Source organism: Thamnophis sirtalis, unplaced genomic scaffold (genome assembly GCF_051295495.1).
Source record: "Thamnophis sirtalis isolate CommonGarterSnake01/CBP01778 unplaced genomic scaffold, rThaSir2_p1.2 scaffold_1, whole genome shotgun sequence".
Lineage (NCBI taxonomy): Eukaryota > Metazoa > Chordata > Lepidosauria > Squamata > Natricidae > Thamnophis > Thamnophis sirtalis.
In genome coordinates, this window is record NW_028261381.1 from 65,653,610 (window position 1) to 65,666,997 (window position 13,388).

Genomic DNA, 13,388 nt, shown 5'->3' on the forward strand with positions numbered 1-13,388 from the left:
TTGCTTGTTTTAAAATATAAAACAATTTTATTATACAAAAAAATTCCTGCGCTGGTGACAGTGCTAAAGTGTTGTCCCCACCCCACCCCACTGCCCATCCTTTTTGTATGGTAAGGGAGTTGAGGAAGCGGGGCATAGTGCTCAGGGATTACAAGCACACGGTGGTTCACACCTAAATTAATGGACTCCATAGAATAAACCTAAGGAAAATACCATTGCAGAGTCTGGGAAAGGGACCGGCAACTGCCATTTGGAGAGACTGTTCCTCTGTCCCCTACTTCAGGATATCTTTTATCTCCCCATGTGATCTACGTCATCCAACCTTCAGTTCCCAATATCAGTAGGCTGATGTACAACTCTTAATTTCTCCTCAGAAAGGAGAACAGGAAAGTGCCTTATAATGCACAGAATCACTGCCCTATCCAGTTCAATGCTATCAACATTATCTGTCCACAGTTATCTAGGGCCATGCCAGTAGTGGAAGTCCTGTCACAGCCCTTCTTTATTTAAGCTAGAGATACTGGATATGATCTCTGGCTTTTATGCATCAAACTGATCTGTTGACCCGCCTCCAAAGCATATTTTATGTCACATTGCATTAAGTATTTTGTTTTTTCTTACACAATGGACTGCAAAATTCACACCTGATTCCAGGTTCTCAGTTCTGGATGCCACAGTATTATGCAGACAAGTGCTAACAGGATTTAACATAACCTATACAGGCCAAGGGGAAACCAATCCGAAATCTCCCACTCTACCACCTGCATGTTTCCTCTTCTGGTCTAGGGGACAGGTAGAGTCCTCCAAACAGTGAGTCCAGCATTTCAGAAAGAAGCTTTGGGAGAAAGATCCTGGAAGCTCCATTCCCCTGGATGATGCTGTGCAGGAGATTGATGGAAGGGTAGCTGGGTTGGTTGTGCTGGGGTGCCACTTGTGGCAATTGGGTTACGAAAGGGCATGGCATGCTACGCAGGAGGGCATGAACCCAGACTTCTTTCTCAGTCCCAGCCATTGTCCTTCACCATATGTGACATCTCAATGATGTACTTCCCTTCTTTGTACTTCTGGCTGGTCTCAAAGGCTTGTTCCTGGCAAAGAAGGAAATAGGAGATACAAACGCAGCACTAAAAACTGATGTTACTGAGTTGGGTAATGAAAGGTCTGCAAACAAACACCAAGCTCAACATCAAGGATTCCACAGCTCAGCCCCACCTACAAATATTCTCCTATTAGCCATGAGCCCACCTACTTTAGAGAATGCCTCTCCCTCTCTAAAACTAGCAAAAATATAACTTTGCTATCTATATGCGATTAAATAGTAGGAGAAATATAGCAAAGCTTGAAGAATCATATTTCCATTGGAACGGTGTGACAAGCAACTACTGGCATTCATAAATTCAGAGCACCATGGTTTTGAGAGTGGTCATACAAATGCTAGTATATTTGCACTAGTCTTCCCAATTGGATAGGATCACAAGGATTGCTTTGATAGTGCTGATTATGTTACCTAGTTTGGGTAATGAAACATCTGCAAGAAAATAGCCAAGTTCCAAGTGCACCAAGGGCCCCTCATTTCAATTGCAAGCTACAAATATTTTCCTTTAAATATTGCTTTCCTGAATCTCCCTTGAGCACTTTCCAAAAACTTGATTGCTAGAATTACATTTCTGAAGGGAATTTACTCACATATTTCCATCCCAGTGTAGTCTTGCAGCTTTCACAAAATATATCAGCAACTGAATGGAGACCAGTGAGCAGAAGACGTTGCTCTGCTGGACCACAGCCCACATTAACCCTGTAATCAAATCAAAAGTCAACATCTCATTTTGTTTTTACCATGAATATGGCCCCAATTCTGTCCTGCCAATAGCTTGCAAAAAAAAACTAGGATGAAGAATATCTCTGTCCTATGATATCGGAAGTGATCATATAGGAGAAAGTTTTTTTAAAACACAAAAGTACTTTTTTCAAGTAACTCTTATGAATATATGTTAGTTGGACTATGATTTACTTTCTTGGCTATAATAGTTTAGTAGTTTCAGTTTCAGATGACAATGCAATGAATAGATTTTACAGTGTGGGCATTTTACAATAATTATTTACACTGTATAAAGAAAAAATAAACATTTTGCCAGGAAATCTGAAAACCCAACACAAGAAATAGAAAATGGATTCTAAATTTAATCTCAGAGCAGCCTCCAGTGGCAAAAAGAAGGGTCTACAGGCAGTATGTTGTGCTCAGAATATTAACAATTGGACCACATCAATAGTACTCTATTGATTACAAGTGTCTAGGCAGAGACAATTTGGATAATTCTATTTAATCTACTGAAACAAGGGAATTACTAATTTTGTGCATTTCCATTTCTCGTTTTCCTGACTGTTTTGTGAATTTGGCTAAAAACAAAAAGCTCTACATGAAAATGTCCACATTTTCATGCATGCCTATTTAAACATTTCAAACTAATGGTTTGGTTTAAATTAATACATATCAAGAAGGTAGATAAATTATCCTGTAAAATGGAGTCAGGACATTCTGCTAAAAAGAAAAAAGAAGTTAGATATTGTTTAACTTGATCTTACAATTATTTGGGTTCTATTACATTATCAATCTCCCCTTCCTGAGGTGAAAGGTACCATCATTTTATTTCTAACTACTGTTATGCAGAGCTATGTAATAAGGATGGAGGTTTTGCAGTGCAACTATTTGAAAATCAACCAGGAAAAAATAGTACTCTATTTTGATTAATTTCACACTATCACATTTGAAGGCAAAAGCAGATAAGGATTATCACAGGAGCAATGTAACCATCACTTACTTACTAGTCAGCTCTTGAATAACTAATGGAGAAAACTCATCGGGACTGCCAAATAAGAATATATGGATAGTTCGTAATTTCCAACAGAGGTGGTCAAACAGATCTTTTGCTATAGTCAATATAGTCAACCTCTATATTCCTTTCACTTCAAGAAGAGTGGTTATTTCTGGAGCCAAAGGAATCTGCTCCAGAACAATTTGCTTGGCTGGGATCACTATCCATGTCAGAGGTATGTTGCATCTCTGACTCAGTCTCACTGAGTTGTACTTGAACTTTCTTCTGCTGAAGGCCAATTGGAAATAAAGAGAATGAAAATGATACATTTGTCAAAACCACCTGTACTGTAAGCTCTATTTGTAAACATCAAGGTCTTCAAATTTGGTAACTTTTTAAGATTTGTGGATTTCAATAACCATAATTCCTCAACCAGCCGTGCTGGTAAGGAATTCTGGGAATTGGAAGTCCACAATTCTTAAAAGTTGCCAAGTTTCAAGACCCCTGGTATACATTACAAACATTTGTATTGCCGTATAAATCAGGAGGCTAATCAGTAATTTTCAAATCTCTGTATAATGGAACTTCAGTAATCGTATCAAACTTTGTATGTGAATTGGGAATTAATTTGATCCTTTTAAAGAACAGAGGAATGGGAGTTATACTTGAGGAAAAAGACATTGTTAAGAAAGATACCACTTTCTAGGAACTGATTAATGCATAGATCATAGGGAAAGGGGAGATGTTATCTCCAATAATTAGAATCAGGAGTAGACCATCCTTTAAAACCAAGAATGTATCTTCCTCTGGGTGATGGAGCTGAGAGAAAATTCCAATGATAGAGTGCAATAGGTTGGATTCCATTTATAAAGTTTAATAAATGCTATGATATTGGAGGTCCATTGCCAAGTTAAAGAATGACAACGGTAACATATCAAAAGCAAAAATAAGACAGAAATGTGCAAATATATTGCTGGAAAGCCTATTTATAGTGTGTGTTATTCCCTATTTCTATTTCACGATTCAGTCAAATTGTGACCGAAGGAGGCAGATGAGCGACAACTGTAAGACTGTTGTAATACAGAGGATACTGAGTGAGATATGACAGATATATGTCATATGCAGGTTATTTGGAGGAATACTGAATTATACATCTCACTCCAAAAGCTTTACTTTTATATATATATTTATATTTATATATTTATATAGATATCCCAATACTTAAAATTCTCCTCTTTTGCAAGAAAACTATTTTCTTCCATTGCAAGGCAAAAACCCGTATGTTTGCCTGCTTCCACTTTGCATGCTCCTCACCTGTATCCCATTCCCACCAAATAAAACCAATTGCAGGAGGACACTCACACAGAATTGAAAAGATAGGCACGACCATGACTTCCCTGGAAGGACTGTGGAAATAAAGTATAAAAGTTATGTCCTCTCCCTTATAAGATAATTGAATCCCCTTCCCAAACCCAACCGCTCAGTAGGGATCCCAGGTTGTAAGAAAGATCAAGCTGTTCCTAGACAGACTGATACTGCTGGGGGATCCCAGAAGCTGCAGTTAGATACCCCAGAATAGGCAATGCTGTGAGGAAGCATAATGCCAGAGTCTGGTTGGGCCATAGGTAAATGATAGGTATAACTAAGCTTGTCATTGTGATTGTGAGAGCACACATACCTTGGAGATAAGCTCATCATGTTTGGCCAAGTGTGCCCTGCAGTGGACACAGCTGTAAGTCCGGTGGCACCGGGGCAGGTAACTGCGGAAAGTTTTGGTAGGGAGACAGGCGGCTGGTGGCACTGGCTCACAGCTGGGCATGACAGGCTGGAGAGCGATGCCTTGTCGAGGTGGGGGAGCTGGTGCTGTGCAGCCCCCACATAAGCGATCACAAGTGAAGCAGCGAAGCAGATTGGCTAGAGCCGTTTTTCAAAAAAGTGAAGTTTGGGGGGGCTGCACTGTCAGGGCCCCCCCAGATGAGATCCAGACCGAAAGGGGAGACACCTAGTGAGAGAAAAGGGAAAGGAATAAGCAAAGGAGCAATGCAAACCTTGGACCATTGGAGGCTGGGAAATGAAAGGAAGGAATGGACCTTGTCATGCATGTTCAAAACAAGCATTAAAGTTGATGGTGCACCAAACAAAACTCTTTCCAGTGATTTCAGCTGTTTGAATGGAGATCCTCAAGTCACATTATTGTTCTACAAACCAGTTTCATGAATTCTTTCAAGATGAAGAAAACTACAGAAGTTTAGATTTCATTTTTCCCTGGCCCTTCTAATAGATCCCTTCTAATAGATGCTCAACTGCCGTAATAATGATGAATTATTTCCCTGTCAATGAATGTAAAAACAATAAATTATGCTTTTTAAAAATATTTTCCAAACTTCTTCAACTATGTTTTTCTTAAGTAAGTGTGCTTAATACTGAAAATTTGGGCTGAACCAGATTCCTTACCTGAAATAAAAGCATTACTCTTTTTATCTTAATCGTCCAGCTGATTTAGAAAGTTTTTGATTGTTTTGTCCTTTAACACAGTAACACTCATATACTGTAAGACATTATGTCAGTAACCCAGTATCATCAATATCATCAGTCATGATGTTGAGACAGACAGCCATATAATTTGAAGACGTTCTTGTCGTACATAAAAATGCAACCTGCCAAAAGCTATTTCATTATATTATTTCTAGTATGACAAGCCAGCATTCAGTTTAATTACTGTAATGCACAGACCTCTTTCTTAAAGGTCTCCTGAGTAGCTGCTAGCTACCGATAATGCATCTTTCCCCAACGCATTCCTACTTATTAAATGCCCCCCCCCATCACCCGTGCTTTAGAAAGTCCTCTTCCAGGGACTCAATAATACGGCTCACCGTGCACATTCATTCAAAGTCGCCTACTCCCCAGTTCTGACAGCTTCCACCCCCTCGAGCTCGCTCTCTGCCGGTAAGAAACAGGCATTACACCTCAGTAAGCTGACTTTTCGGAAGGCCCCCTCCCCCTGTCTGCGCGTTTGTCTCCTTGCGATTCGGAACCCCCATTCCGTCCCGCAGCGAATCACACGTAGGAAGGGGGTCGAGCCTGTCAGCGACTCCAGGTTCCTAGCCGCTCGGCTTTCGATTAATGCAGTAAAAAAAAAAATCGTCTCGCTACGCCCGGTTGCAACTTGTATTGCGTCGCTTGTCATTCTCTACCCCCCCCCATTCCTCCTTTCTTAGAAGAAGCAACAAACGGAGCGGGGGGGGGGAGAGAAAGAAAGGAGGAGGGGGCGAGAAAATAAGTGAAAGTGGGAGGAGCACGAAGACCGACCGCGTTAATCACCGCAGAGTCTGACTCACGTGGCTGCCTGCGCGGAAAGAAAATAAAGGCGGCGTGGGGAAGTTCCCCGCGGGACTCGCTCCTGGCGGGGCTATCGGTGAGAGGATGGAAGGGCGGACCGGTTGGCGGCTTTTCTCTCCCTCCCCTCCGCTGCCTAGTGAAAGATGGCTCTTAGGCCAGGCTAAGGGACGGCCAGGCGCCGCGGGAGGGGAGGGAAAGTTTCGGCGGCGGCGGCGGCGGCGGCGCCTGCTCTGCCCTCTCCGCTGCTCACCTTGAAACCTGCTTCCCGGGGGATTCTTCTCCGCCGCTGCTTACTCCGGCTGGGGCTCCGCGCGGGGTCGCAGCAAGGGGACAACAGCAGCAGCAGCAGCAGCTTCAGAGCAGCCCGGGGGCTGTTTTTGTGCACCGTCTGTAGCCGAATGTGGCGGTGTGTTGTGGAACCGCATCATAACATTGTGAGTCATCCATCCCTCCTCCTCTTCCTCCTCCTCTCCACCCCCCCTTCGGTCTCCCGCTACGTCAGAGCGGGGTCGGAGACACGGATCAAGGAAGAAGGGGACAAGCTGGAGTCACCTCGACTGGGAGGCTGTGGGGGAGCGAGGGCGCCCAGGCAGGGCATGCGGCACTCTGGGGCAGAAAGACGGCATGGGGCGCCGGGGGCGGGGGAGAAGAGGCAGCTGAGAGAAGACGGGTGGACCGGAGCCCTGACTGGGAGAAAGGCGCTTAGGGATCGCTCTCCCCTCAGTGGCTGCCTGGGGCAAACTCTGACGCAGGGAGAGAGACGCAGCGTAAGGGTCACCGCCGGCTGAAAAGCTGCAATCTCGCTTTTCGAGGCGCTCCCTCCAGACCAGCCCCAGACCTCAACATATCCACTCCTTCGGCAAATGCTCCCGGGATCCTCGCTGCCTCCTCCTCCGGGCTCCCGCGTGTGAAAGCCCGAAGCCCCAAAATTTGGTCTTCCTCGCATTACGAATTCCTGCTAGCCTCGCCATTGCTCAACCCTCCCCTCGCGTCCTCCAAACCGACATCCCCTCATGGCTAGGTCCGCGGGGTTATGAGAGAACATATATGTTCTCCAAAGGAGAACATATTTCCAGATGTGGGAGTTAGAAAGTAAATAGTGGCTTGATTTTGGCCCCATAAAATCGCGCAGTTCAGGTGTTGACATCTGTAGGCACTAACTGAATTGCAATCGTTTAGTTTCTAAACAGCAGAAGGAAAAACTCGATCCATTAGAAAGATGAATAAACCTTCCTTCAGTTATCAACAAATGTATATCAAAAAATCCCCAACCCAAGCCTGCCTCCCTGCAAGCATGGACTTACTGTACTGAGGCACAAAATATTAAATAGCTTTTCCCTAGGGAATGTTATAACTGAGCAGCTCATGTTGGCTTAAATATATGCAGGTTCTACCTCAAAATACAGGTCTTCAAGATAGGTTTGATTGTTTTAAAGGCTTCTACAATCTATTTTCCATATGCAATTCTTGCATTGTCTTGAGAGGCTATCATTATGTCTAGCACTGAAACCATGACAGCACACCTTGGAACCAATAACAATTTATTAGAAACCTTGATGGCCAGAGGCTGAAACTCATGTAAGTAAACCTAGTCCTAAATTGCTACATTAGATAATATTCTAGGATTGCCCTATAATTCACTAAATTGCAGACAGCTCAGTCTGCCCTAATTTTAAGATTGGAAGGAAATGTGCCTTTGAAACCTTTGCGGTACTTCTATTGGACTGTTATTGCATTTAGAATTTGACTAGTGTGCATCATGCTACTTTTACCAGTACTAACTTCTAATTAGTAATTCACATTTAGAAAAAAATGGAAAGTGGAAATTATTATTTTGGGAATAGATTGTTATTACAATCACTAGTCCAATATTTCGACTGCCATTCCAAATTGGTTAAATTTTCTTCAGGGCCTTCATCAGTTATGCTGGACTTGGAAACATTTGGAAGCTGTACAACTTTCCATCCTCCCTTTATGACCGCAGGAACAATTATCTCTGACACTGGCAAGTGTATCAAAAATGACTTCATTTTTGCTGGATATAACAAGGCTATGACAAAGGAGTGAGTGAGATGGCAGTATCTAAATTTGATGAATTTAAATAAATCTCTTGTGTTATCTTATACTTCATTTCTTTGCTCCCAAACGTTTTTTTAACTCTACAATCTCTTTGGTTTATTTCAACTTACCTTACAGTCAAAGTACTCCTTCCCCTACTTGTCACAAAGGGTGTCTACCCTATTGTCAGAGATCATTAACAAAAGAAGTAAAATGAAAATAGAAATATCTTTATACATATGAGTGACTGCAACCATTCACTGACTATAGTTTACAGTTCTGCTTACCACACTTAAAAACTAATGCAGAATTGGAAAAGGTGCAGAATACGACAAGTCCATTTATCTAGGAACAGTTTTCCCGAGAAGAGAAATTATATTTGGGGCTTTTCAATCTAAAATGAGGATAAGTTATATATATGATGTTATAATATAGGCTATTATTTTATATATGGTAGAGAGAAAGACAGGCAGGCAGAAAATACATGAAAAACCAAAAAAACAGAAGGAATCTGATAGATTAATAGTTTTTAAAAGGGATAAATTTTGTGAGTTACAACTTTATCAAAATGAGTACATGGAATAAACAAGATACTGTAAATGAGAACTAAAATTGGTGATAATGATGGAGGATAGGGATTAAAGAAAAAGTTTTGAACATATACCGTAGATAAGATGAAAATTGCAACTTTGAGGTAATGATGTGTAATTTGATGGCATTAAAATGAATCTAGACAAATTCATGAGGGATAAGATTAGTGGCTACCATTACAGGAATACTAATGACTAGCTAGCATGAATTAAAGGGCACTAACACATTTCCCAGAAACATTTGGATGGCTAGTGGAAGGATAGAACAGAATGGTGAGGTATTTGCTGTAATCCAACAGGGAAGTTGCAGCTAAAACTGGAAATGAATAGAATATAGAAATATTCTATTCTATTCTATAATCCATATTCCCAGTCCTAGACTAGTAGTTTTCCCTTCCCTTATATTTCCTTCCTTTACATTCACTCAATAGGAAGTTTGCTGTTCCTATTGTCAATTTCCATTAAACAGTAGCTCTATTACCTACAGTCCTCATTTAGTGATTTCTTCATGCAGCAATCATTTGCTCTTATGACTGATGAGAAAGTATCTTTGTGACCAGTCCTCAAATATATCTGGAAAGCAAAGGAAAACAGTAATAAGATAATAAACACAGCTATGGTTTCATTTAGTGATTGCTTTGGTTAACAACAAATTGCTGATCCCAACTGTCACTAAATAAGGGTCATTTGTATAGCAATACAGTAATGGACAGCTTAAATTTATCTAATTCACATTAGGCCAAAATGAAAGTAACAGTCAAGCTATATTTCACCAGTATATTGGTGCCATGATTATATGAAAAAGAGAATATGACATAAAACTGCAATCTTATTCTCACTGATTTGTAATCCCTATTATACTCAATCTACTTACTTTTGAGTGAAATGCGGGAATGCATTTGTACAAGTCAAAAGGATTCAAACACCATTACTGCTCATAAAAGCATCATTGCAATAAAGGGAAAGAATTGCTGGACCAACAAAGCATCAAAAACAGATTGCAAGAATATACATAAGGACTGCCTGCCAACAACAGAGGCCCACTTCCTCAGGATCATGAGGAAAGGGAAGCATAAATAGTCATCCTTCAGGAAGAAGTCATCTTTGTTAGATCCTAGGTGTTACCATTCATGCAGAATATCTGAACCCTGTACCACTCACAACCATCACAGACTTGTACCAAAAAATTTGGGAAATAGAATAGAACAGAATAGAATTCTTTGTGATTGGACACACAAGGAATTTGTCTTTGGTGCATATGCTCTCGGTATACATAAAAAGACTATATACATTCGTCAAGAATCATAATGTGCAATACTTAATGATAGTCATAGGGTACAAATAAGAAATTGTCTTGGTGTGCAGTGCTCTATAGCATAGTTTTGAGGGTAGAAGTTGAAACAATTTATGTCCAAGATGTGAGGGGTCTGTAAATATTTTCACAGCCTGAACTCGTGCAGTGTACAGGTCCTCAATGGAAGGGAGGTTGGCAGTAATTGTTTTAACAGTTCTAACACATGGCAAAAGATTGGGGAAAAATCAGTGTTTATTCCACTGCCAAAAATGGGTGGTTCCAATTACTGCACAATTGCCCTCATCGTTCATATTAGCAATCTTCTCAAGAACATCTAAATAATGGTTCCACCACAAAACCGCGGTAGACTAAAGCGCGTGTGACTAAAGCGCAGTGACAAAACCGCACCGTCAAAACCGCGCGACAACAGTGCGCCGACAACAGCGCGCCGACAGAAGCGTGCTGTAACATAACCCTAAACCTAACCCTAAACCTAACCCTAAACTTACCCTAAACCTAACCCTAAACCTAACCCTAAACCTTACCTTAAGTTAAATCGCGCTTCTGTCGGCGCGCTGTTGTGGGCGCGCTGTTGTGGACGCGCTTTTGACATCGCGGTTTTAGCGCCGCGGTGTTGTCAGCGCGCTTTTGACGTTCGCGGTTATGTCGTGCCACGCTAAATAATATCTACATCTGTTTTATTGACTACAAGAAGGACTTTGATTGTGCCAATCAGAACAAGCTATGAAGAACCCTAGAAGATCTAGGGGCACCAACACATTTGATTAATTGGTGCAGTCGCTAGATCTGGAAGCCTCTGCAAACATTGATTCAATATAGAAAAAAGGTGTGACAAGATTGCATACTTTCATCTTTCCTATTCAACTTATATGCTGAAGTAGTCATAGAAAGCTAGAACTTAAAGAATCAAATTCGGTGTTAAGATTGAAGGAAGGGACATCAACAATCTTTGATATGCTCATGACACGAGTTTTCTCACAGAAACCAAAGAAGGCCAGAATCATCTGATTAAAGATGGAAATGAGAAATCTGGCCTCTTCCTGAACATCAAAAACACCAATCTCATGATCACTATAGGGAATAGATATGTCAAAAATAACAGTTGAGAGTGAAGAGATGCATGCAAGAATTCACTTTTTTAGGATTGCAGATTGATCAAAGCAAGGCATGCATTGGACATATAAAACCAGCCATATCACTGGAAGGAAAAAAAATCACAAAATTCTGGCTTACTTATTTCAGTCATGCCATGTAATCAAACTCACTGGAAAAGGCAGTTAGGCTTGTAATGGTCAGGGGTAATGAAATGAGGTCATCAAAAAATAGTGGCTAGACACCATCAAATCTCACAGCCAGAGCACAAAAATATTGAAAAAAAGCTATGCAAGATCAAAAACTCTGGAAACAGCTGGTCCCTTGAATCAATGAGGATAAGACATGACTGAATAGATAGCATCATCATCATGAGTGATCATCAGATTTTACTGTAAGTAGTACATTTGTGGCATCATGTCTTCTGTGCTGCTGTTGACGTTAAACATAACTCTAAACGCTTCTGCTATGGAGTAGAACGACAGCAGAATAAAAACTGAAAACTCCTTGCTGGACAATTACTTCACTTTTGCATATTTTTTCTACTGCTTCTCCTTAGAACAGAAAGCAGCAGGTAGAGTCACTTTTAGTACTGAGAACTTGAAAGTTTAGAACCTCCTCCCTTCAAAAATACACAGAAAAAAGTATGCCTTTTGCAAGGATGAAATGACCAAATTGTATTAAGCTGAAGAAACTATTGTATGTAGAAGTGTGGAGTTAAAAACATTATCCCTTTCCTGGAAATACCCCAATTTGACTCCAGTGACAATCCACCAACCATCGCACTTCTCACATGGTGAGAAAAGGATTTTCTTAGTCCATCGTTATATTAAAATATCTAAGAAAAAAAAAGATATCTGAAGCCCTTTTCATGGCGTTAACAAAAAGAAACAGGCTGACAGTTGTCCTAATCATTTGTCATAAAACTACGTTTCCCAGAAGCAGGAAAACAGGATTTCCTCACTCGCCTTTTGATTTGTATGCCAAACTACATTTCCCTTGTGCCACTGGGCAAGAAGGCTGCCTTGAAACAAGTGACTATCAAGTGGCTGTCTAATTGTCATGCTTACCTCACTTCCGGAGTAATTGGCACTTCTGTTGTCAAGTCAATTCGAGACTAGAGAGGTTGGATCCCTGTGGATTTCTGCTGCTTTCTCGATTCCAACTCTGTTATTATAGGGATGGCTCAACTTTTAAGCTGTTCCGTCCACCAGGCGGCTCTTCTCTTTCTTTCTTGGGAACATGTTATTTTTGGTCTTTAGTCTTGTTGTTTTCCATGTGTTGTTTTAGTAGTTGATGAAATGATGGGATTGAAATCCCTTTGGGAGAGGCATCTCTTTCCTTTAATCAGATCACACTATAAATCCTTAACATTTTTCAGTGATTTTCATGATTGATTGATTACACTACCATCTAGTTGTGATCAGATCCTAGCGAGTACATAGATAAGATTTCATAGATGAGTTTTTATGACACTGAAGCAATAAAAATGGGACTAATTAGAACTAACATACAGTGCAGTTTTAATCTGACTGTTAGTTGTATGGCAAACCCCAACTAGTTTTGAAAAGCCGAGCATGATTGTTCCGGATGACAATTTGGATGAAGAACCAAAACAAAATCTTAATGTTGTCAAAGAGGCTGTAAAGCTGGAAAACCTCAATTAGGAAACTATTTCTGTATTTTTGTCAAATCATCAGCAAGAATTTTAACTGGAACCTCAGAAACTAGAGCTGTACATTGAAAAGAGCAGCTATCCAATTGTAATTTAAGATCACGGTGTCTCTGTAGTTTATCTTTTAATAATAATATTAATAACAGATATGAACACACACTTTCAGTATGCATTCTCCATTGTAGTATGTGCTACAAAAAGAATGACTTTTTGTTCAATGGTCATTACATTAGAAGGAGTTAGCATTATGAAGCAATCAAAGAGGTTTAGGCCCATATCATGGCTAAAAAAATGATTGGCCTCTTTGGGAAAGTATTGAGTATTTTGGCATTGAGATTCCAACTCTTAAAAACTATAATTGTAATTTAAATCTGCTTATGAGCCCATGAAAAAAATTAAATTTTCCTTCAAAAAGAAAAATACATTAGGAAATACAAATTTATTATTATTTGTATTAGGTGGAAGAAGAAAAGCCTGTAGCCATGGTACATGTCCGTCAGTTTCAT

At 40.4% G+C, this 13,388-nt stretch overlaps 1 protein-coding gene and 1 long non-coding RNA gene across 5 annotated transcripts in view; one reads left to right on the forward strand and one right to left on the reverse strand.

The window, feature by feature from the left end:
• YPEL4 (yippee like 4) overlaps positions 1–13,388 on the reverse strand; it is a 17,961-nt gene continuing 4,573 nt past the window's right edge. The window contains exons 1-6 of one of the 4 annotated variants that reach the window (XM_014056942.2): positions 12,278–12,802; positions 9,282–9,373; positions 4,492–4,815; positions 4,176–4,219; positions 1,687–1,795; positions 1–1,088 (exon numbers count right to left, since the gene is read on the reverse strand). In XM_014056942.2, the coding sequence (XP_013912417.1) occupies positions 999–1,088; positions 1,687–1,795; positions 4,176–4,219; positions 4,492–4,632 (384 nt within the window). In that variant the 5' untranslated portion in view covers positions 4,633–4,815; positions 9,282–9,373; positions 12,278–12,802 and the 3' untranslated portion in view covers positions 1–998. Of the gene's footprint in view, positions 1,089–1,686; positions 1,796–4,175; positions 4,220–4,491; positions 4,816–6,402; positions 7,060–9,281; positions 10,554–12,277; positions 12,803–13,388 lie in introns of those variants that run through there. The other 3 variants (XM_014056941.2, XM_014056940.2, XM_087714302.1) reach the window with 3 other exon arrangements.
• LOC148049480 (uncharacterized) lies at positions 6,506–8,282 on the forward strand. Its single transcript, XR_015696519.1, has 2 exons — positions 6,506–6,586; positions 8,062–8,282. It is a non-coding gene; the product is annotated as an uncharacterized LOC148049480 (long non-coding RNA).